At 35.3% G+C, this 23574-nt stretch overlaps 2 protein-coding genes across 5 annotated transcripts in view; one reads left to right on the top strand and one right to left on the bottom strand.

Annotated features, from left to right (window-relative positions):
* Positions 1-11: 11 nt before the first annotated feature.
* Positions 12-3933, top strand: Morula (anaphase promoting complex subunit morula). Its single transcript, XM_072889030.1, has 8 exons — positions 12-144; positions 429-870; positions 945-1180; positions 1278-1458; positions 1521-1746; positions 1822-2006; positions 2110-2655; positions 2735-3933. Exons 1-8 carry the CDS (start codon positions 70-72, stop codon positions 3172-3174), a joined length of 2331 nt encoding a protein of 776 aa, XP_072745131.1. The 5' UTR covers positions 12-69; the 3' UTR covers positions 3175-3933.
* The window catches only part of How (protein held out wings), a 33830-nt gene continuing 13721 nt past the window's right edge, over positions 3466-23574 (bottom strand). The window contains exons 2-8 of one of the 4 annotated variants that reach the window (XM_072889055.1): positions 21268-21401; positions 18870-18986; positions 18145-18288; positions 17570-17672; positions 16426-16725; positions 11026-11210; positions 3466-6877 (exon numbers count right to left, since the gene is read on the bottom strand). In XM_072889055.1, the coding sequence (XP_072745156.1) occupies positions 11125-11210; positions 16426-16725; positions 17570-17672; positions 18145-18288; positions 18870-18986; positions 21268-21401 (884 nt within the window). In that variant the 3' untranslated portion in view covers positions 3466-6877; positions 11026-11124. The remainder of the gene's footprint in view (positions 6878-11025; positions 11211-16425; positions 16726-17569; positions 17673-18144; positions 18289-18869; positions 18987-21267; positions 21402-23574) is intronic. The other 3 variants (XM_072889057.1, XM_072889056.1, XM_072889058.1) reach the window with 3 other exon arrangements.

Here is a 23574-nt window from a genome sequence, read left to right as displayed (position 1 = left end):
CCTTAATCTAATCTAATAAACTGGGTTGTTTTGGAGCAATTCGAACCTCAAACTTGTCAGTATTTAAACATGACGGAGGTGGATGTGGATCGAGAGGATATTCTCATCCGAATAGAACGTGCGTTTCCAGTGCTTAACGAAAAGGTATTGCACGTAATATAATGTCAATATTACAAGTTTGATTTATATCTTACGATGTAACCGACAGAATTCGTGAAACTGTAATCTCGATATGTAATTATATGTTTATGCTTTCTTGAGACATTTGCTTTAAAAAAAATCATATTTATAATATATTTAATATTATTTAATACATTTTGTTTTTAATTCTGTATAATTAATAATAATTAATAATATTAATAATGATAAAGAATAATTTGATGATTATTTTTTATTTCCAGAAATAATTATTATTGCTTTTTTCGTAGATTAAGGAAGAATGCACGGAGGAAGAATTTGCAAATCTTGCGGAAGATGTGCGAGTTTTAAAACTGTCACAATTCGTCGAGGACATTGTTATTCACCATATAGAACAATATATCCGTTGGCATGTAGCACCAGCATTTTGGGAAAAGTTTGAGAATACAAAGGACGGCCAACGGGGCTTCGATTTGTTCAAATCCGCCGTGGATAGTCTGTATATCAGTCTCACGGAGTTTCTTCCTGTTCTAAAAAAGTTGGAATATTTAAGACAGAGCAAGGATGTAACTACGAATCTAGCAAGCGTCGAAAGTGATATAGAAGTACGATTCAAGCTCATTGTGAGAGCGACGTTGTTGAGCCAATTACCTCTGTGTCATGAATGTATTATAGAACACTTTTATAAAATCGCGTTTAATGTATTTTGCAACTCTGATAATTCGTCGCAAGGTAATCATGTTCACAATTTTTTCAAAATGTATGAAATTACAGAAATATATATTTAATATATGTGTTTAAACCAGATATATCGATTAATGAGCTCCAGTGTATTGGATGTGCCCAAGGAATGGAGAATTGTCAGTGCCAAATGATAGTTTACATGTTTCATGAGACAAACAGAAAACTAATTGAGCTGAAATTATTGGAGAGACTTGTAGGAAATGTACTCACATCGTTAATTCATATTCGTATCGAGAATCATGTGATTCAAACATGCGACAAAACATTTGACGTATCACAATTGATTCCATTGGAAAATGTATTTAAATTTTTTCCATTAATCTTATGATGCAATTTATAATAATATTTACAATAATAATAGCGATGTATGTTGATATTGAATTTAATTTTTACAGTGGCTCGAAACTGTCGTCATGAGTTGGCTGATAAGAATTTATTCCGGTGGCTTTTCGAAAACAGTAACACTTAGTGATGAAATTCGTAATGCCATAAATAAGTTTAAACAAAAATTATCTCATTTTCTATATGAAACATACACCAAAATAAGGATCAATCATCTTTTTAACATAATAATAGGTATAATTCTTGTACTTACATATATTTACAAACATATATTTACATGCTATACTTTTCTTTAGAATATCCCGAGTCGCAACCCGCGGTGGACGACCTCCGAATTTGCCTCGAGAGAACCGATCAACGGAAGGTTCTGGTTAAGAATCTGCAGGAAGCGATTAAAACGAGACTCTTGCATCCTGGCGTAAACACCCCGGATATAGTAACAGCTTACATCGCCGCGATCAAAGCACTCAAACATCTCGATCCCACAGGAGTTCTTCTGGAAGCTGTAACGGAGCCTATCAAGTGAGATCTCTGCATCTGGTATGAAGATTTGTTGCCTATCGATTTATCTAATAATATGTTTATTTATTTCTTCAGGAGTTATTTGAGGAGTAGAGAAGACACCGTTCGTTCTGTCGTTAATAGCCTGCTCGACGATTCGCCGAGCGAGTTGGCCGACGAATTGGTAAAGGGTGAATGTCTGCAGCTGGACGACGGTTCGGCGGACGACGAAACTGAGGATTGGGAAAAATGGATGCCAGATCCAGTCGACGCTGATCCCGGTAAACCGCGAGATTTTATTAGCGGCATTTTAAAACAATCTGCATTACACAGGCTGACTTTACACATGTTTCAGTTTTAAATAATTCTAGAATTTATTTTCAGCTAAATCAACGCAGCGCAAGGTGTCTGATATAATCTCTACGTTGGTAAATGTCTATGGCAGTCAAGATTTATTTGTCAACGAATACCGGACCTTGCTAGCGGACAGATTATTGTCGCAACTCAACTATCACACTGAACGCGAAATACGTCACTTGGAATTGTTGAAGAGACGATTTGGAGAGAATCAGTTGCATTACTGCGAAGTCATGCTGAAGGACGTTTACGATTCGAAAAGGATAGACGGTAACATCCATTCCGATACCAGTTACAACCTGCAGAGGGAACTCTTCCCCACTTCCGCGCTCATATTATCAGCACAATTCTGGCCACCATTCAAGGAAGACTGGAAACTGAAACTACCGAACATTGTACAGAATCAATTGAATAAGTACGTAAAGGCATTTGAAGCCTTGAAGGGAAATAGGACACTCTGCTGGAAACCTCATTTAGGAAATGTGAGCCTGGAAATTGAATTAAAAGATAGAAAGTTGGATATAAACGTTACGCCGGTACACGCGACGATTATCTTACATTTTCAGGATAAAAGTAAGAATATACTGATTGATTTATTATTATCAGGTGTAATCACATTGTGAAATTATCACTAATTAAATTTTATTTATAGGTGAATGGACTTTGCAAGATTTAGCGGAGGTGATGCACGCTCCAGCGACCGTTTTACGACGCAAGATGACATTCTGGGTGTCGCAAGGCCTTTTGAAGGAAACGTCCAACGATGTATACGTCTTGCAAGAAGAGAGTACATCCAAGAATCGCTTGTCGACAGATATCGTCGAGGAGGAGGAGACTGAAAGCGCCATGGCTTCGGCTAGCGATCAGAGAGAGGAGGAACTGCAAGTGTTTTGGTCATACATCGTCGGAATGTTGACGAATCTAGATTCAATGCCGATAGAAAGGATTCATCAGATGTTGAAAATGTTTGCATCTCAAGGACCGGGCGCCGTGGAATGCGGTTTACCGGAATTGAGACAATTTCTGGATAGGAAAGTCAGAGAACATCAACTATTGCTCTCTGGTAGTTTTTATCGATTACCAAAATCATAAGATACTGTTGTCTCACGATTTTATTCTCGACGTTTTCGACAATACATGATTAAAACGATATTTGTATAGTTTGTAATGATACAAAAATATAATTTGTGATATTATATGTTAAGAATGATATCTCTGGTTTCTTAGTATGTAAAAGGTTATTTTTTTTGTAGAGAAATAAAGCTTCTATACATATAAACCCTCTAAAATATATATATTTCGCACAAAATGTCAAGAAATCTTGTGTGTTCAGCTTACAATCAGATTTTTTGGTTCTTTGAAAGTCAAAAAGAGGTTATCGAGTATTGAAAAAATATTTTTATTGCCGTTTATCATAGTATTTATACATGTTGTGTATAAACTATTTTATTTGCACTTTTATTGCAAACCATAAATTTTCTTTCATAAGTAGCATACAGTATATTATGATTCACACATAATCAGATCTTTCCGAGATTTCAGAAAACAGATTAGCTTCTCATTGTCACTTATACATTAATATTGCCACATATATCCTGCACATATCTCAACATTAAAATAAAATATGAAACTAAAAAATTATCATATAATTTCGGCAAAAAAAAAACTATATATAACTATAGAATAATAAATGTAAATTCGCATGCCATATAAGATCTAACAAGATTGCTCGCACATATATATTTTCTTATATAACTTATCTGTATACATATTTATAAATATGATAACAGGGAGAGGGGTATAAATAAATTACCCCGAGATTTACTGCCATAATAATAATCAAGGGAAATATTTTTTAAAATAATAAAAAGATGTGTGTGTGTGTATATACATATCTTTTTATTATTTTAAATATATATTGCAATATTGCAATTTCGTTTAACGCAAAAGTAAATCACGGTCGTATTTATTCGTATTGTCCGGATGTTCAACTGAGTCTCAGTGCATATGTATAATACATTATGTATATACATGTGTAATAATTTATGTTCTTACATACATATATTAAACAGCATATACATAAAGAGTATACATACCTATTTTTGTATAATCGCGACATGCGCAAATAATTTGCGCCATTTAATAAAAGACAATAATATTCAAAATATTTCATTAAATCAATTATTTACGTACAATAATAAAATATATATTTTTATATATATATATATATATATATATATATCGGATATTTACGTTGTGAACTTAAGTAGATTTCAGATCACTCTTAATGTGTAGCTGTATGTATGTATGTTTTTTCATCATTTATATATATATATATATATATATATATATATATATATATATATATATATACACACAAAGGACCAAGCTATTGGTATCTAAGAAGGACTCTTCGGATAAAAATTCAAAAATATCTGTCGAGAAAGAACGAGTATAACATTTGACACATGGATGACTATACATAGGATTTATAAACGTGTGCAACTCTGCTGAAAAATCATTCTTAATCGTTACATATACAATATGGCAGACCTAAAAGTGGTGCAACTAATATACAACGATAAAGTCGATGTTAAGTAAATCACTCTCTCACGCAACACTCTTGCACGTGTGGACAGAGATTACATACATATTTGTTTATTCATATAATATCTTGTAAATAATTTTGCAATGCAATAACAAATCTATATCTCGTTTGTTTTTATTCCATCGCTTTGCTTATTTAATGGTATGGAGATATGTGTGTATATATATATATATATATATATATATATATAATGTATATACACACAGGGTGTCCGGTAATTGGTGAAAAACCTGCTAATGGCAGATTCTTGAGCACATTTAGAGACGACTTTTCCTCAGCAAAAATGTCGAGGCATCAATAATTTCCGAGTTATAACCGATTGAAAAAAAGGCGCTTTTTGCAAACTATACTTTTTGAAGTTAAAAAATTACCAAAATTATATTCTTCAATTAATTTCAGATAGAGTTTCAATTTAAGGCTTAATTACAAAGATAATGATAAAAATTGGAAACTTGTAAAAAATGATGACATCGATATTTTCGTTGAATACAAATCGACTCCACATCATGACCTCAAAAATCTACATTTAACAGGTTTTTCACCAATTTTCACTGAACACTGTGTGTATATGTATATGTATATATATATACACACATGCATGCAAATAGATTCATGTCGTATTCAATGATTCTGCGATTTGAAAATCGTAAATTCTTTTCAAACATTTGTAATTTATTCAACAAAAACCTTGGCAACATTTAGAAAACGTCTCGAACGTCTTGTTCTTTTCTCATCAACGTATTGTACAATTGACGTTTTAAAATATTCTCTGCGTTTAGCAGTTCTCTTTAATACTTTTGGCTGAAACAATATATACATGTACTTCTCATATTATCTGCATCCGATGACGGATTTTTAAAGCCTTCTCTTCGGGATATTCGCGATTCTAGACAGGTATGTTAATAATCCTTCACGCAGCTTGCAACATAACGAAAAAGATTGTTAGGAAAAAAGTCACCTTCAAACTTTGTGGCTAACTTTATCCTATCCTTCTCTTTCTCTTGATATATATATATATATATATATATTGAGAAAGTCAATTTTGATTGCACATTTCTAATGCTATTGCGTAGACTACTGATAAACAAAGCTTTATCTAAAAAAAAATAATAGAAAATGTAACGTGGTTCTACTTGATCGCATTATGTTAACATTATATATAAGGCACATTTATGTATGTAAAAGAGTATAGAATTTCGAGTTTCTTCAATGTGATGTGTCACATGAGAAAAGAGGAAGACACAGAATATCGGTTGCAATTTTCTTCTGCGGAATTTCCGATCCGCTCAGAGTGGATTCACACGTTTTCTTTTCTTTTTTTTTCGCGCGACACCTTCTTAGCGATTAATTCTAAGAAAACCCGCGCGTTTATTATAAATCATCGTGTTTAAGTTGTATTAATATATTGTCACATTCTTGCGCTGCCACATCTCCCCGATGATGAAATATGCCAGCGTAGGAGTCGTAAGTACTGGGGAAAGCGCGAACAACATTTCATTTCGTCGTCGCGAGAAGAGAGAGAAAATAAAATACTTCGGATATCGCGCGCTACATAATATGACATTTCCTTTCTATTGAAGGAAAAAAAATAAAAATATCAAATTATTGTCTTTGTAATAAAAACTACCGTTAATTACTATCGTTGCACCGAATTGCGCGTACTTGACTCGCGTCCAAAATGAATCCGGAATAAACGAGTCCCGCGTTTACTCGCCCAAAGAATAAAGAGATGAAATATATATACATAATTATATATATTATATAATGTAATATGTATATAATATATATAATACGTACGCATATTATATATATATATATTTCAATATTTATATATTATGCAAATGCACTTTGTCACGCTAATGTTTTGCAAAATGAATTATTATATATATATATATATATATATATATATATATATATATATATGAATTAATTATATATCGTGCGTACGTCGTTGCAACGACGAGAAATGGCTCGGAATCCAACGACGATTCGTCGCCGAAAAAGAAATTACATTTCTGAACATTAAGAGGATACAGGATGATGGATAAGCTTGACGAACAGGGCTGGTGACGCGGACGGACGGCGAAGGTGGTCGGCTGGTTGGTGAACCGATCGAACGCGGGATGCTGTTCCAGAGTCCAGGTGTTAGCACGGGGCGAGTGGATATCCATTGTTAGCACTCCAAGCCTACAGGCCACGGGCAACCACGGGTTAACAAGAAAGAAAAGAAAAAACAGTTTGTTAGTAATTTGATTATGACCGACGTTAACATTAAGTGTCTAGCTCGCCAGCTGAGAGAAATATAGTTAGTGGTGAAAAGCAACGCTTCCGTGTTTCAATATACATATGCATGGTAGTTGACTAATATATCAGTTAGAATTTTGCCTCGAATCGACTCTTTATCATTGTTATATCGATCGTACATGGATTTCAAAGATTAACGGAGCATTGCTTTGCACCGGCTATTTGTAATATTATTATTAGTGTGAAGCATTCTCGACTTTATATACGCGTCATGACAAGATAATAATCTAACAACACGTGAACATAATCGTCAGTTCGTATCGAAATATCAAGCTGTAGTACTTTGTTATTTCATGAATATATGTTCATCTATTCGATGACAATTAGATCCGTTTGTTTAACATAGTTCGTGTACCCTCCCCGCGCATAGGACAGCTACAAAATTGTAAATCGATAAACACATCATTGATTCGCGTCAAGGTAGATGCACTAATGAACAAGAACACAATACTCTATCAATCTCTTACACAATTCTTGAATTAAAGCAAAATGCATTTATTGAAATTAGCGATTCCATCTAACTCCGATTGCTACGACTTTAAACAGCATTTATCTTGTTAAAGGTGCGATCTCGAAAATATTAATTCTGATTAATAAAAATGTTCATGTTACACAAAATTGAATCAAAAAAGTTAACCGATCATTTATCCGGTGCATCTACCCTACACTATATGTATTTGTAAAATGTAGCTGCCTGTACGTCGGATGTCAGAAAAAAAGAAACGTTCAGTGGGGAAAAAAAAAGGAATCGATCGATCGCTATCTGTTGTTAATCGTTACACACGTACGTTATGTCCGAATATTATTATAGTGATGATTTCCGACAGGCAGCCTTGGGTGTGCACCTGCCACCACATTAGCACCGATTAAATGAGAGAAAGATTACAACGAAATTTCCGATTACATATAAGTTACGGTGGTATTATTGTACCGATCATTGATCGATCTTTAGTGATTAATGTCCCATCAGCAAGCAGGTGTCAGAGGCGCATGAGTGTTGCATGTGCCATACAGGACAGATATCTGTAGTACAATTCCAGGCAATTTTTTTAAAAGAAGCATATTATTATATATATATTATTATTAATATACGCTATTATAAACAAATCTCTCTATTCATATGTGTATATATATATATATATATTAATATAAATTGTGGATCTCTGGAATAATAACTGGAGATTCGACGAGAAACTCGCAAATCAAAAGTTGCACAAGAAAATAAAAAATAAACGGCTTTAAAAATTTTTTTTTTAATTTTTACACTGATCGAGATCATGTATACAGCTCCTCTACGTTTTTAAAGGAGACATAAAAAGTGTTTTATCCGAAATTTGCTTACGAATTAATTAGTCTGCCGAGTTAAACAAATTTATCACAATTTCGATTTTATTCGCGATTTATTAATTCAATACAGTTTCATCGTAGAACCTTCCAATACTGATTGATCCGTCGACTTGTAAAATATCCTTTATGTACATACGGATTTATGTGTGTATGCGTATAATTATGATATGAATTAAATCTCGCGTGAATAACTTTTTTCCAAAATAATCACAAATCAAAATATATAAATAAAGTATAATTGCTCCCGCGGTTGCTTTCGTTTATAATTACTTTAAAAAAGTAATTATATTACTTTAAAAAAGTAATTATACAGTTATAAAATTAGAAAAACTAATTTGAACTAAAAAACTATAATAATTTTATTATAAATTTTCTATTCTATAAATTTATAAATCTATAAAAGCATGATTCAAACAAAACTAAAAAAAAATACTATTTGCACAAGCATACTTAATTCGTACACGCTGTATGCATGTATGAGTGTGTGTATGTGTATGTGTGTATTGTATATGTATGTACCACTAAAAACAATTCGCAACAAAAAAACACACAGAAAAGAAATATTTTTATAAAAATTGTAATCAAGGCGCAATTTTTATTTAAAAAAATTATTTCGTAAGAAAAAAATGGTTTTCCGCGTACGTGTCAGTCTGAGCATGTATGTGTAGAGTATTATTGTTAGTTTTTTTATAAATAAAGATAGTGCAAGTTGTGCGGTCTATAAAGAATGAAATTGCATCTCTATGATAAGGAATGTCAATTATGTTGTACAAAATACTTGTTAGTGAGATAAAAAATTTGTAAAAAGGACGGGATGCCATCATCTCTGGCAGCATTTTCATCTCCACGAGTCACTATTTTATTTCTTTTTTTGTATGTGTAAAAAAACGCAGATTAATAAAAAACATAATCGATATACCGTATCGAAAAGATAATAAATGAAGTATTAGCATACGTGAAAAATATTTTCATCCGTCAAGTCTCTCTAATTGCGTGAATTTATTGAGAAATTAAATTGTGAAATAATCTGTTACATAATAATAATAGTAATTTACCATTTTAGATAATAGAAATCAGATAAACGCGTTGCATAAACCTTCGCATCGTCCCGCGTTACCGTCCCTTGAATTCTAATTTGCAACGAAAGTATATATTTCTTGGACAAACATATGTGTGTTAATGTCGGAAAATTCTAGATTAATAATCTATTTATGTATAAAAAAAAAAAAAAAAAAAAAAAAAAAATATAAATAATCATCAGAGTCCACCAGAAGAGATTAAATAATTTTTTGCAATATTTCGATAAATATAGCATATCATCTTTTGGTTTCTTTTTTACTAATTATTGTTAGTTTTTTATCATCCGCGTAATAAATACATCTAAAAGATAATACTCGTATCAATGTGTGAACGCATCCGAACGCACACGTATACAAGTATGTGCTACAATTTGACTTTATGTATTTTTGAAATTATTGAGGGGAGAGGGGGATTGAGACAAAATAATTTCCCGGATCTCTCTAAGTAAATTTTTGACTCGCGAAATTTATGCAAGCCGCATATTTTATAATCTTCCTCTCGGCGGCCGTGACTCTAATTATAGATTCGGCCTGACGCAAGGTGTTGTTCGCGCGTTCTATTTTCATTCGAATAATCGTGTCGTGAAAATTATCACGAAAACTAACCGGAGATACGTGCAAACGTATGGAGGAGATGCGCACCCACGTTGCGTCTTGCGTTTTGAAGCGAATCGGTATTTTTCGATGCGCCTCGACATCCCGGATGTTTTAACACACTCGCGACCCTCGGCTGAGAGAGATGACGTCTCTTTCTCTCTTTTTCCATCCCACGCATCGATCATCCACCCATGTGTGCATAATCTCTTCCTTTCTTTCCTCAGCTCCTCCTATTTTCCCATTACCTCGACTTATTATGGCTAATGAAAGTTTCCACCGTTGCAGGTCTGAGGAAAGTGCGACCTATTTTTCTCTCGGAGGTAGGGGGACATATGTATATATATGTACTGTGACATTAATCAACTCTTCTGTACGATCATCGGAAGTACAATCCGCGTATGTATATAAATATATATATACGTGTGTAAAAGAAAAGTAAAGTGATTTGATTTGATAATGAGAAACAACCGATGTCGATCGGTGCGGCGTCAGGTACACAGGACGAGGCGCGCAGGCACAACATCGCTGCTGCTTCGAGAGACCGAGTGAAAGCTCTCCGAACTGACATCCGAGAGAGGAGACACGTCTATAAAGGCACGTATTTTCGCCGCGGGTGTTTAGCACGCGCAGTAAAAACACGTAGCCGGAGCGCGTTTGTGTTTGCGCGGATCTCGTCGTAATATAAATGGTAAAGCGACATATAATATAATTGCTGGTCAGAACGATCGGGACGCTTTCCGTCTGATGGATAATTCAAGATGGCAAATATATACAATATACACTCATGCCAGATTTATTCCCATCAAGGACGATAATAATAATTATTATTATTATTATCGTCAGATCTCGAAACGGGAATAAATCCGTAGAGATCATTAGGGGCAAAAAAGCATCCTGATCATTCGAGACGTCGAGACTGCAAGAAAGATGAAGATGGTGGAAAAAAAAAATTTAAGAGGACAAAAGAGAGAACTTAAATGAACTGTCTGTGGAGACATTAACACTAACCTTTCCGCGTTGGCGCGAGAACAGTGCTTTTTCTCTCTCTCTTTCTCTCTCTTTCTCGCTCTCTCTTTCTCTTTGTATACTCGCGCTGTCTCTGTGTATTCACGAGAGAGCGCCGGCCCTTTGATAAGGGTGCTCGCGGATCTGACCCAGGTGTCTACGCTGCTTGGCAGCGGCCGCCGCTGCGCCTGTCGTCAACATACATAGCATGAGTACATGTGACAGAGAACCACGTCGAGAGTCACTTTCCGCGGACACTTTCGCGTCCTGTTCCGTCAGCCTATAAAATCTAGAATCTTGCCGCTATTATCAATGCAAACGACACACACCGGAGAGGAACCCGTTTCATATCAAGAAAGAGAGAGAGAGAGATGCTCTCCTGTAAATGTATACATATACATGTAAGAAACCGATGCGCAGAAACGCATGGACTGCTTGACGCGTGAATATTTATTCACCGGAGTGTTTTTCTCTCCTTCATATGCAACGGGTTCCAGTGTTGTTACGAATTTGAGAGCGTCATTATTAACAGACAGAGATGGTTCTTTTCCGCTAAATTTGCGGAGAGAATATAAAGATAGCTTTTCTCTCCCAGCCCAATTCGTAACAGCACCGCCGGAATTAATGCTGATTGTTGCCTACGGATCACGACCGATACGTCAACCACGAGATTATGATTTCTCCGTCTCCCGGAGTGGACTAACACGGAGAAGCTACTAATATAAATGCTTGACTCGCGTGAAATACTGATCGTTATTGACACGACACTCTCGCCGACATGCATATTTCGTAAAGATGCACGTTCTTTACGCATGCTATTTGACTTTGAGCATCGCGAATATGGAATAAATATGTAAAAACACTGTAATTCAATGTTGAGATATCTTTGAACAAGCGAGATTCATAGATATTTCAAGTTTGTTTTATTTGAAACAAAAAAAGATTATTTTATTGAAAATATGGTTTCAAAAATTGAATCAGATTTATATCAGTTTTATTAATATTTATTCCTGTAAAAATCTTTCCTGAAAATCTCGGTATTTAAGATATCTCAATATTAATAAGACAAATGATTGATTTTCATGGTTTCAACACGTGCTCGTCTCGATCTCTCGTAGTTTGCGTTCGGTCGTATTCTTTAGGCTTGTGGTAAGCTTGCTCGTCCTACCATACACTCTGTAAGAATACTGTATTATCAGTGAGAGAGGTCATCCCTGAAAAATTCTGTGTTAAAAATATTTTGACATTTCGTGAGAAGCGAGATACGGCTTTTTGTCGGAGACACGCACTTATACTTATTGTACATTTAAAGCCTATCATATATCTCTACAAATATATATCTTTTTCTAATATCGACGTTTATAGGTACGTGAGAGATTTTTTACATATATGTGTTGCGTATATATATATATATGTATATATAAAATTCATTAAATACTTGATAAAACTTATTTGACATCGGGTTTCTTCTCGCTCTTGGAGCAATCAAGATCCCATTTTTGATTCTTGTTGAGAAAATCAGGTAAATCTTTGTCATGTAAGCTAAAATGTATCGAACCATTCTACTCGTTCCTAACAACAATGAGTATTGAGATTACGTCTATCTGTTGCTTCGGCCCTTAACCTCATATAAATATATTTATATAATGGCGCTAAAACTTTATAAAAATAAAATTAAATAAACGTATAAAATAATATAATATGTTTATGTGTATATATAATTTGCATAACGCGTCGAATTGTAATATTACTTAAAGACTATGCCATCAAAAGAGTATTGTGTGTCTATAAAATAATAATCAGTATAAATATTGTACGTGCGCTAACTAATAAATCGTCATTCGATTCTCCTTTGTTGTGGGAAGCGTGATTAGAAAACGCGCGATTAGAAAATTAAAAAAAAAAAAAAAAAAAAAAAAAAAAAAGTATATACTTTTCAACGCATAGTCTTATCTGTATCGTCTCTGAATTTGCTACAAGTAAACGCTAGAACCATCAGTCCTCAAAATATTGTTTGGTCCCTGGGTATATTCTCCCTCCACCTATATACTGTCTGCCCGCTTAAAAAAAAAACCCTATACGTATATATTTATTACAAACTACCTATCACCAGCCATTGTGTAACATTGTATGGCATGTCGCGCGATAGATTTAATTTCTGTCTGCATTGATAAGATACGAGTTCTCATTAAATTGTTTTCTAATTCGATTGTCATCGTGCAATCAATAAATGATGATTATCTCAATTGATTTTGAATTTGTAATTAGGTCTTCGCGAATAAAAAAAGAACTGTTATCTCTTGAGAATCTCGCGATTGAACGTTCCTTTTCTATTTATGTTTTTTTTTTTCTCGTTTTTAGATAACTACCGTCGCGCTAAGTGATTCACGTAATTACATCGCTAGAGTCACTGCAAAGAGTTACGTAATTAAAGGTACGGGACGAGTAGTGTGTGAGAGAAACAATGTGGAGTGAGTTTCGTAAGAGAGGTGGACGGATCGAGTTATTAGTTGTTTAGTCGCGTGTTAGATCAACCCGAGGGATTCGATTGGGATTCTAGTGATACTTTGTAGTTAAAAATATCGTTATAAGCGTAATTTAAGTCAAGCATGTCACAAAGTATTCGCGAGAAAAAAGAAAAAATAAAAGGAGAAAAACGCGGACTAAAGTTCGGTTAATGTATTATATAGTACCATCACCGCCCTAGATTAAAACGATCGATTTTTTTTTGTTTTAGTAAGAAGAACAAACGTTTCTAAAGCTGCGACTTATAGTCTACGATAAACATCCCTTCGTCGAACCTATACTAACTTCGAACTCTAAAGAAAATTAAAAAAAAAAGAAAAACCTATATATTACACAAATACAACATTAAAATATCATTTATATATACTTTAAAATATATATATATATATATATATATATATATATAATATATTCTCTGTAATACTTACACACGAACGCGAACGTGTGTATACGCACATTTATAAAATAGCTACAACAAAATGAATGGCCTTTGATTACTGCGTTGAGTAAATAACGCGCGTTGATGATAACGCGTTACGGATCTCCCTCGTTCATAGATAAGAAAATCCATTGTAAGATCTTACATGTATATATATATGTATATATATAAAAAAAAATGTATCCTTTATCCATCGCTTTACGCGGTAGAGACGCGCGATCATTCATCACCGGGTAACTAGATGCTTGTATCTTGTATCGAGGAAAGAAAGACGCGTCTCGAGAGAACTTTCGACGTATATATAACGCGAAGAATATATTATTATATTTCCGGATATAATCTCCCGTTCGATTAAGTATCAAGTGCGTCAGACACTTTGTATCAAGCGTAACCCGTACCACTTTGCGGGGGATGTGTTTTGGATAGTGGTTTGAGGACACTGGTGGAAAGGATCTCTCTCGCGTATCCTAAATATCCCTACGTGAATTTTTCGCGCAATAGCTAAAGCGCGACTCTCCGCGAGATTATCTTAGCTAACGGTTTTCTACGACGACGCTGTAATTCACGAGTACGACGCGACCGAGCCTATATACACACGATCGTCCGCTCTCGCGACCTCCTTGGCACTACGACTATCTATAAAACAACAAAAATATTTTATCTGGTTAGCACGTCAATACAGATACAATATTAAAATACGGAGGTATCAATTTTAAAATCCAACAGTAATATTTTTATCAAAAGGTTAATAAAAGTTATAAATCTCTTAGAAAAGCAAATCGTTTCAAATGCTATTAAATTCCTCCATCACTTTCGAATAAACAGCAAAAGCATACATACGTTCTTCTCATATTGTAGAAGATAAATAAAAATTTAAAAAAAATGTTTCTGGAAACTTTTTATAAGTTTACATTTAAGATTGAATCTACAAATATATTTTTAAAATAGAAATAGTTGTAACGTTTTTATTCCACAAGATAAAATATTTTTCTTTTCCTGCGTTACCCTAAAAAACAATAATACGAGGAGAAAAGGTACGTTTCAGACGGATAACGTAGCTGCTGACGAACGGTATAATATCGATTCTACGTTAAAAAAAAAAAAAAAATAAAAAAAAAACAACTTTCGGACTAGTATAGCTACATCCAGCCGCGATACCGCACGATATACCACAAGTATACGCACGTCTTTTCTTCCTATACTGTCCCTAATAAAATCTTGCCCAATACGGCCGTCTCGCGTTCCTGCCGCTCTGATATCGCTATGTGATAACCCTGAATCTTCGTGATATAATTATTACGAAGGCGATGCATACATAATACGCTAAGGCTTTTACATAATTATTAATATCTGAACTGGACGCGACTAGTAAATGACTGATTTCGGTTGTGCTCTATACTCTATACGTTATCCTCACGAAAAGTATTCGCTAATTGCTACGATGATGAGGTGAAGATGATGATGATGATGACGATGACGATTGGCACGACGACTGATGAGAAGATAATGTCACGATGATGATGATGATGATGATGATAATGATAACTATGTTGGTGCGTGTGATGTGGATAATAACAATTATAACTACAAAGAGCGATCAGCTCGTAATTAATTAACAATTATCGTCTTAAAATTTACGCGATTGTATATATGTATTACTACGTATTATTGGTGACGCTCCCGGCAAACCGACGTGCATTGAACCTTTTTGATGTCACGTTTCGCGAAGCTGAACGTCGATCGCTATCGGAGTGTCACGATAACGTTGCAATATTCAATCCCGTTCCTCCTCCGTGTAATAATTTAATTTCCAAATATAATTTACGTGTGATGTACAAAAATTGGCACTGGATAAAACGATTAGACGAACAATTTCTTACGACAGTTAGCTGCAAAATCAGCAGTATAGTCAGTATAAAATCGATTCGAATCTTTTATACCGGACTCAACTTTTTAAAGAAACTTTTTCTTAATCTACTGTTGTTAATCGTGCGTTGCTCGTTTAATCATGACATTTATAATATAAAAAAAACGAAAAAAAACAGCCATTGTGTGTAAACGCGTCTCGTGCCGTGCGTGAAGCAGAGAGAGTCACCAACCACCAATGACGCGCCGTACGCGATATAATAATAATAATAATAATAATAATAATAATAATAATAATAATAATAATAATAATAATAATAATAATATTAATAATAATAATAATAATAATAATAATAATAATAGAAATAGTAATAATAAAAATAATGAATAAAAGCGCACGGTTCTGTCCCTTCCGTCTCGACGCGTGTATCTCCTCCTTATCAGAACTATCCTCTCGCGTGTTCGGTTTTTCGTGAAAAGAAGAGAGAGAAGAGCGCGAAGAATTTCTCTCTCTCTCTCTATCTCTCTCTACATCTCTGTCGCGGAAGAAACTCAACGAGCAAACAACCCACCAGAATGATCAGCAGTGGCGTATTCGGTGAGCAACGGCGACGCCAGGGCGGCGTAGTTGGCGTAGTCCGCGTACGGCGTGTAGATGAGCCCGTGGGGATCGCCGGCCGACAGGAGCGAGCCGGGCGGCCCGGAACCATTCAACAAGGAGGCGGCGGTGGTCGGTACGGATATCCGCGGCGAGAGGATCAGCGGCGCGCCCAGAGGAGCGCTCGGCGTCCGCATCGGCGTCGCCAGGCCCGGCAGCAGGCGTTGCGTCTCCGCCGCGGCAGCGGCCACTCGTCGCCATTCCTCGTCGCAGGCTGCAACAGACAACGAATACTCCTGGGCTTCTACTCCTCCCGAAGAGAAAGTCTTCTCTGGACTAGACTCTGCTAACTTTTACATCTAGACTTTGTACATTAACGGAGGAATTTGAAGAAATGCGTAGAGAGAACTTGGCAGAAATATATTAAGGATTCTTGCCTTCTCACATTCGCATAGCAGGTTTTTGATATGCATAATCTGACCATATTTTTCGGGACATAAGTTTCTCAGAATTCCAGCCTAGACTTCTTTCCCCGTGTATCTAACAGGACTCGAAGCAACTGATTAATATTGCGGAAGAACGAATAATCACGTCGCAAAAGTAAATTATTATTCAAACAGGAATAGATTTTAGGATTCGTTTAAACGTTCCACGATTGCTACAACTTTTCATTACGAAATTTGCCAGCAAGATGTATTGAAATTGTGAATATATAACATCTACGATGGTATTTTCTTAATTGCATGAACCTGTCTAAATCTTACAATGTATAAAAATTGATTAAAAATACGTTATAGCGTTACTTTTCGTGAAATTAATCGATTAATATATGTGCGAGATTATTAATATCAGTCCATTAATCTGTTTTACATTTCTCTTTTAAATGTCAATCAATCATTATAAGTTTCTCTCGCATACGATAAGATATAATAAGATTACATCCAATTATATATATATAAATAAATAAATTAATAATAGATTTTTCCCTAGCACATCAGATGTCTATTCCTTAAATCATCTTTAGATCTACGAAACTCGATTTCGCGAAACTTATCCAAATTATTGTCTGAGAAACGTAAAAAAAATACGCATAATGAGACAAGTTCTACGAACAGTACCTGCTGCGGCGGCAACCTTTGTATTCGAATCCCGGTAAGTCCCATTGATAATGGCGAGTTCCATTAGCTGCCTCTTCTTTAGCTCATCCTCGCCGTCAGCCTGCTAACAATCGACATTACCGTCAGAACACACGTCCGGAGGTACAGTGATAATCATCTTATAGAGGGGAAAGAGAGGTACTTTGTGACTATCGCTATTGTACAGATCTTTTCCATTTACATATGAAAGCATTGATTACATAATTAAAGCGCGCACATATGAGATCGCTTAGTTTAAAAGCATGTAGCGTGTCTTTCAACGGCTCGATTAATACATTGTATAAATTTTTGCAGGCGAGACAGTTGCAATACTTATTTTTGTAATTTTTCTATTAAAAGATTCGATACACTGTAATTTATTTCAAATTTATGTCCTTGAGTTTGATCAAAATTACCAGAAGAAAAGAAAAAGAAAAACTTTCTAATGGAAAGATTTCTCGGCGCGAGAGAGATCTCTCTTTTTATTCTTGGCTTACAGTTGTTATTATATATGTTTTAGGAGGGGAAAAATAATACAATAATTGGAACTTTCTCACCACGGGCACGAGAAGCTTCTTGACTTCCTCAACGGCACGAGCAAGCTTCAAAGTGGCACGATTTTCGGTGTCCTCGACAGTGAGCAACACGTGCAACTCGTCCGTCAGGTGTTCCCAATTTGGCTTGCCCCGATTTTGCTCCTCCTAAGTAATTAACACATGGCACAATTTTTATACGCGCATGCAATCAATTGTCAAGCTCATATCAAACACGCGATCAATACGCACAAATACACGTGATACAAACTTGCAATCAATAAAATTCATATGAAAATAATCCGAAAGGTTTGATTTTCCAAGAATAAAAAGAAATAAGGAAACAGAAAACACATTGCACAATTAATGTAACATATATATATATACGTCGTATGTTTTTTTTTATATCTTAGTTTAGACAAATTCTTTGATTTTGATCAACGAGGAAAATAGAAAATACATTGTGTTTTCACATGGAATACGGAGTTTGTTCTACGTATACTTACGAGAAAGCATTTCGCTCGTGTACCACGTGCAGCTTGAAAAAATACAGCGCTTAATTTAATGCTCAACGTGAATCACTCACGATTAATTTTAGAACCCATATATCGCTGTCGTCGGATTAATTCGCCGAGAAGCAGAGAATTCATTTCGCGATAAAATTTCTTTAATATAATTAGACGCAACACTGACAGTTAAGTGAGTGACGCGAAATTTTAGGCTTTAATCGATTTTCCCTTTACTCTTACCTTCTTTTTGTCCCTCATCGACCCTTTCCCGCGAACCATGATTTTACATCCTGTCTCCTGTTCCAATTGTTTCGCGGTCATACCTCGTGGCCCCAAAATCCTCCCAACAAAGTTGAACTGCAATCATACGACATAATGATCGTTGAATCCTTCACTTTCATGCCTTCAGTGAGGAGAATCGGCTCTAATTAAACTTGTCGGAATACATTCACAATAATGAGTGGGAAACATCCTTGTAGGATGTGAGAGACTGAAAAAGATCATGTCAAGATCACTTTCCTAAATTTATGTAATCATTATGATCTCTTGTCTGGGATACTGTTATGATTTATATATACAATACATAATTGCACTTGCACTTGTACACGTAACAGCGGTATAATACAATCAAAAAGAAATATGTATTATTAAGTTTCACGTGCAAAATATATAGCTGAATTCCCTAAACCTGACTTGTACGACCATGAAAAAAAAAAAGACTTGTTCTTCGCGAGATATCCAGTTTCATTGTTGAGTCCCGGTAAATAAAGGTGGGTAAATTTAGACGGTGAATCATCAGGCTCTTTAGCCCTCCTTGCTGCTATTAGCACATTTTTTTTTTTTTTTTTTTTCAAAAATCTGTATCTTAAAAGTTGTTAATCATTTCGATATAAATAATTTTATGTTAATAGAGAAGATTTTAATTGCAAATTTTTGTGCAGAGGAGATGAAGAATTTTTAAGTAGAGAAACAATAACAGAGTGATTAAGATTCTTGAATTGAGAATTTTTTTCAATTTATCTCAATTGTAATTGCAAGCCCAATGTTTTTTATGCAACCGCTACGAATGATAAGACGGTGACTGTCGCAAACACGTAACAGAAGTCTCTTTTCTCTCATCGTTGATAACGTGAAGCATTATCGCGAAAACTACCAATCTTGTAAAATCAGTGCTTAATAATCGGCCAGTTATCGAGTCGATGGGCGTGCAAAACGCTTCGAGTAAGGCCAATCCGTGTACACGACTTGATAACGGACAGATCAATCGATTGCTCGCAAGAAGCATCTGTAATGAGTTAACAAACGCCACTGTCTAGATTATTCTCACGCGCTGATAAGATCGATGTAACTCTCGACACGAGAGATAGATATCCATCTCGTTTCATTTATACAGAAAAATCACACGTACAAGAGAGAAAGAAAATCAGCCTTTAACTTAAATAAAGAATAATGTGTAAATATATATATATATATATATATATATATATATATATATATACATATATAGTACATATATATATATATACATATATAGTACATATATATATATATATATATATATATATATATATATATTTGAGAAGAAAATCGAGACACTCGTCCGAAGGGTTAATAAGCTTACACGACCTCGTTATTACGTCTCAATGAGCCGCAGTGGGAGAGACGCTTGCAAGCGAGATGGAGAAACGTAGGGGAGAAGGAAAGGGAGCCGTTTCTTTGGCGCGAACCCTATTTCGGGCGTTACAGAAATAACATTCGATGGTGCACGCCGCGCATCGCTTGATTTCTCGTCTCGAGATCGACGAGTAGGAGAGCTTCCTCCGCGAGAGAAATATGTGAAGCAGACCCGGGTAAAAATTACTTTTTCTCACAGACGCTTCTTAAAGAAACACGCGTTGGCCGAAAGAATTCTTCAGATTCAACACACACACATGTCGTAACAAATATATATTCAGAGTGCCTACTAAAATCTTGTAAAAAAATTTCCTGAGCTATTTTTGTTCAAAAATGCAGATGAAGAGAATATTTAAAAAAATTTTTTATGCAATTTTTGAAAATAAATAAATCATTCAAGTTTCAAAGGTTTGATTTTTGCAAATATACTAAAAAAAAAAAAAAAAAAAACTATATAGCTTTCGTAAGATAGACATTTTTCACTTGATAACATTTTCATTTTTTTTATTACTAAAAAAATATTATTTTTACCACATATGTTGTTAAAATATTAAACGTATAAACAGCGATAAATATATTTATAATATATTTTAAACAATTAATTTATAATTTTACTTATCACCGGACTGTCAACTGCTCACAATAATGTAAAAGCGAAATTATGAAAGAGAATGTTTAAAAATATCTGAGTCCCCGAATAAAATTTTATAAGAATTCCCTGATTTTTCCAGGGAGTAGACATCCTGTATATTATATTTCTACAACACATATACATAGTATAATTGAAATTATATTTTGAAAAATCCGAGTCTCGTGTTTCAATTCTTTGAAAAAAAAAAAAAAAAAGATTTTGGTAGCTCGTATCATAGATCCCTGAGTCGCGTTTAAGTCAAAATAATCCGGGAGGAGTATGCCAAGTTTATGTACCGTTCATGCAACACAATGTATGCGTCACGATACTCACGTCTGGGTGTTCCTTAACGGGTACGTAGACCTTTTCTGTGAGGGTCGTGATGTCGCCCTCGGGTTCCGGCAAGACGAGAGGCTCCTTTTTCACTCCGCTGATTTGAAAAAGACTCGCCCGCACCTTCGCGATCTCTGTAACAAAAAAAAACGAGGAGGCACCGATAAATATACACATTAATTAATCAACAGTGGATGATTAAAAATCGCTGATCGAGCCTAAAATCGCGCGTCTCGTCCAGAAACTCGTATAGGATATTCTCGATATATGTATACAACACACCATCAGTTATTTCGAATAGTCATTTTACGATGAACCTCGGGGTGACCGTTATATCAACGAGGAAAACGAAACGAAACGAGGCGAAATGGAACCGCGTGCATCCTTCATTCGATAAATGCGTGACGCGGCCGGTCTGACTGCAATAAAGCATTCATAAGTGAGCCGCGCGCATGTTTCGTGTCATTGCATACCTATGCATGCATTCTCACGCACGAATATATATGTATGTAACTTACCCGTGCGTCAAACGCAGCGCTAATAACGGGGCGCTGCGGATCTGGGCGTGGCACGCTTCTCCACCTTAAGTTGCGAAGAAAGGGATTTAAATAATCCGCTTTTTTTATTTCCCAGATATATCTTGATATTTTTGTATATCGTGAACAATATATAAATAATTGACATAATCTATCGAATAAAGAACTTTCTGATTCTCTGTTTCAGAAATTTTGAAATTTTATTAATATTTTCATTAAAGAGCTTACTAAACGTTAATATTTTTTTATTTAAATTCATATTTTTCACGTTTAAATATAGCTCGGATTTTTATTAAAAAAAATTATAATTAAATAAAAGGTTAACAGCTTTAATTATATTATATATACTAAAGTTTAGATATACAAATTTAAATCGTATTTAATCACTCGGAGATTTAGACGGATCATTTCCTTCTGTTATTATAAATGATATATTTATCAAAAATATCTTACATCGCGAGAAAATAAAAATCCTCATCTCTCTCTTTCTCTTCATTCGCAAACACGTGTCGCAATATTATTGCGGATAAAAAAAGAAGATGGATAGAAAACGCACCTCGATGCAATTCGCAGCCGTAAGTAGAATGTCGTGTAAAGGTGGCTTTGTTTGTCCCGTTCTCTCTATCGGTACACACCGCTCATCGATGTATCCCGACAAAAGATCGCGGGGCCCCATCGTGCAATCCGCTCGTATGTTCTTACAACGCGTATATCCGCCGCACGTAAAGGTCAACGTTCCGCGTCTGCCCCACTTTCTCGCATGCCTGACCTCTTCGGCCCGAGCTCTTCGTCGTCTCCTCGTGCCTATGCGATCATCCGCGCATCCACGCGACCAACATTCCACCGATAAACTTTTCCGTTCCTCAGGGGGGCTGCTCGCGGCAATGAGTAGGGCTTTAGCAAACCCGAGGTGTATCCCGGTTACTCGCGACCAAGTTCCGGGAGCTTTTTTTTCTTCCGGCAGTTTAAAATTCAAATGAAAAGATATGCAATAATTAAAAGGTTAATACCGAGATTAGACATGAATTTTTAAAATTGTCCATGATTCGATTCAGTCATCATCTGCGCAGTAAATTGCAGTTTATAACAATTTACGGCTACACGGTTTCACACACGGACACCTTTAATGAAGCGCTCGATTATCTTGAAGAGAAGCCAATTATTAGCTTCTGAATGGACGTCGCTGTTTTTATTCAATAAACAGCGAGCTTAGAGTGCATGAGTCACGGCAATAATTTTTTTTTTTTTTTTTTTTTTACAAATTTCTAAAGCCGTTTGACAATTTTCGCCAAGAAAACATTGATGTTTGTCGAAGAAAAACGCTTCATAAAGATATCACGGACGAATTACCGTTTATTTATTTTGTTTTTACCGATATTTTATCGTATTATAAAATAAAATTAAAAAAAAATAAAAAAAAAAAAAAAATACGCATTATCGGCGCGCTCGATCGTGAGTAGTCTCTGCCGCGAAGAGGCAATTTCTTGGTTGTGAACACGCCGCAAATTGTCATATTTATTCCCGGTAGAAATCGTCGGATTATTCTTTCCTCCAACACGCTAGAGTCTCCTTTCGGAGCGCGTCATCTCGCGGTTCTCGGAGATTTTCTCGAGAACCGCGAAAGAAGTGGGAGAATGCGTCACGATATGCCCGCGGGGTGCACGCGTCACGTTCTTCTTCGTCGGATTAGTTAGAAGTATGAGGAATTCACGCGAGAGGGAAACGCACAGCTACACGTACGTAGATGTACGAACAGATAGACGCAGATAGA

This window comes from Anoplolepis gracilipes, chromosome 3 (genome assembly GCF_047496725.1).
Source record: "Anoplolepis gracilipes chromosome 3, ASM4749672v1, whole genome shotgun sequence".
Classification (NCBI taxonomy): Eukaryota; Metazoa; Arthropoda; class Insecta; order Hymenoptera; family Formicidae; genus Anoplolepis; species Anoplolepis gracilipes.
This window is presented reverse-complemented; position numbering and strand designations above follow the sequence as displayed.

Excerpts from the sequence above, each read along its gene's own strand:
- Morula (XM_072889030.1), top strand. The coding sequence starts at position 70 with ATGACGGAGGTGGATGTGGATCGAGAGGATATTCTCATCCGAATAGAA. Across the intron at positions 145-428 it reads TTCCAGTGCTTAACGAAAAG|ATTAAGGAAGAATGCACGGA; the intron begins GTATTGCACGTA and ends CTTTTTTCGTAG. Across the intron at positions 1,747-1,821 it reads GCTGTAACGGAGCCTATCAA|GAGTTATTTGAGGAGTAGAG; the intron begins GTGAGATCTCTG and ends TTATTTCTTCAG.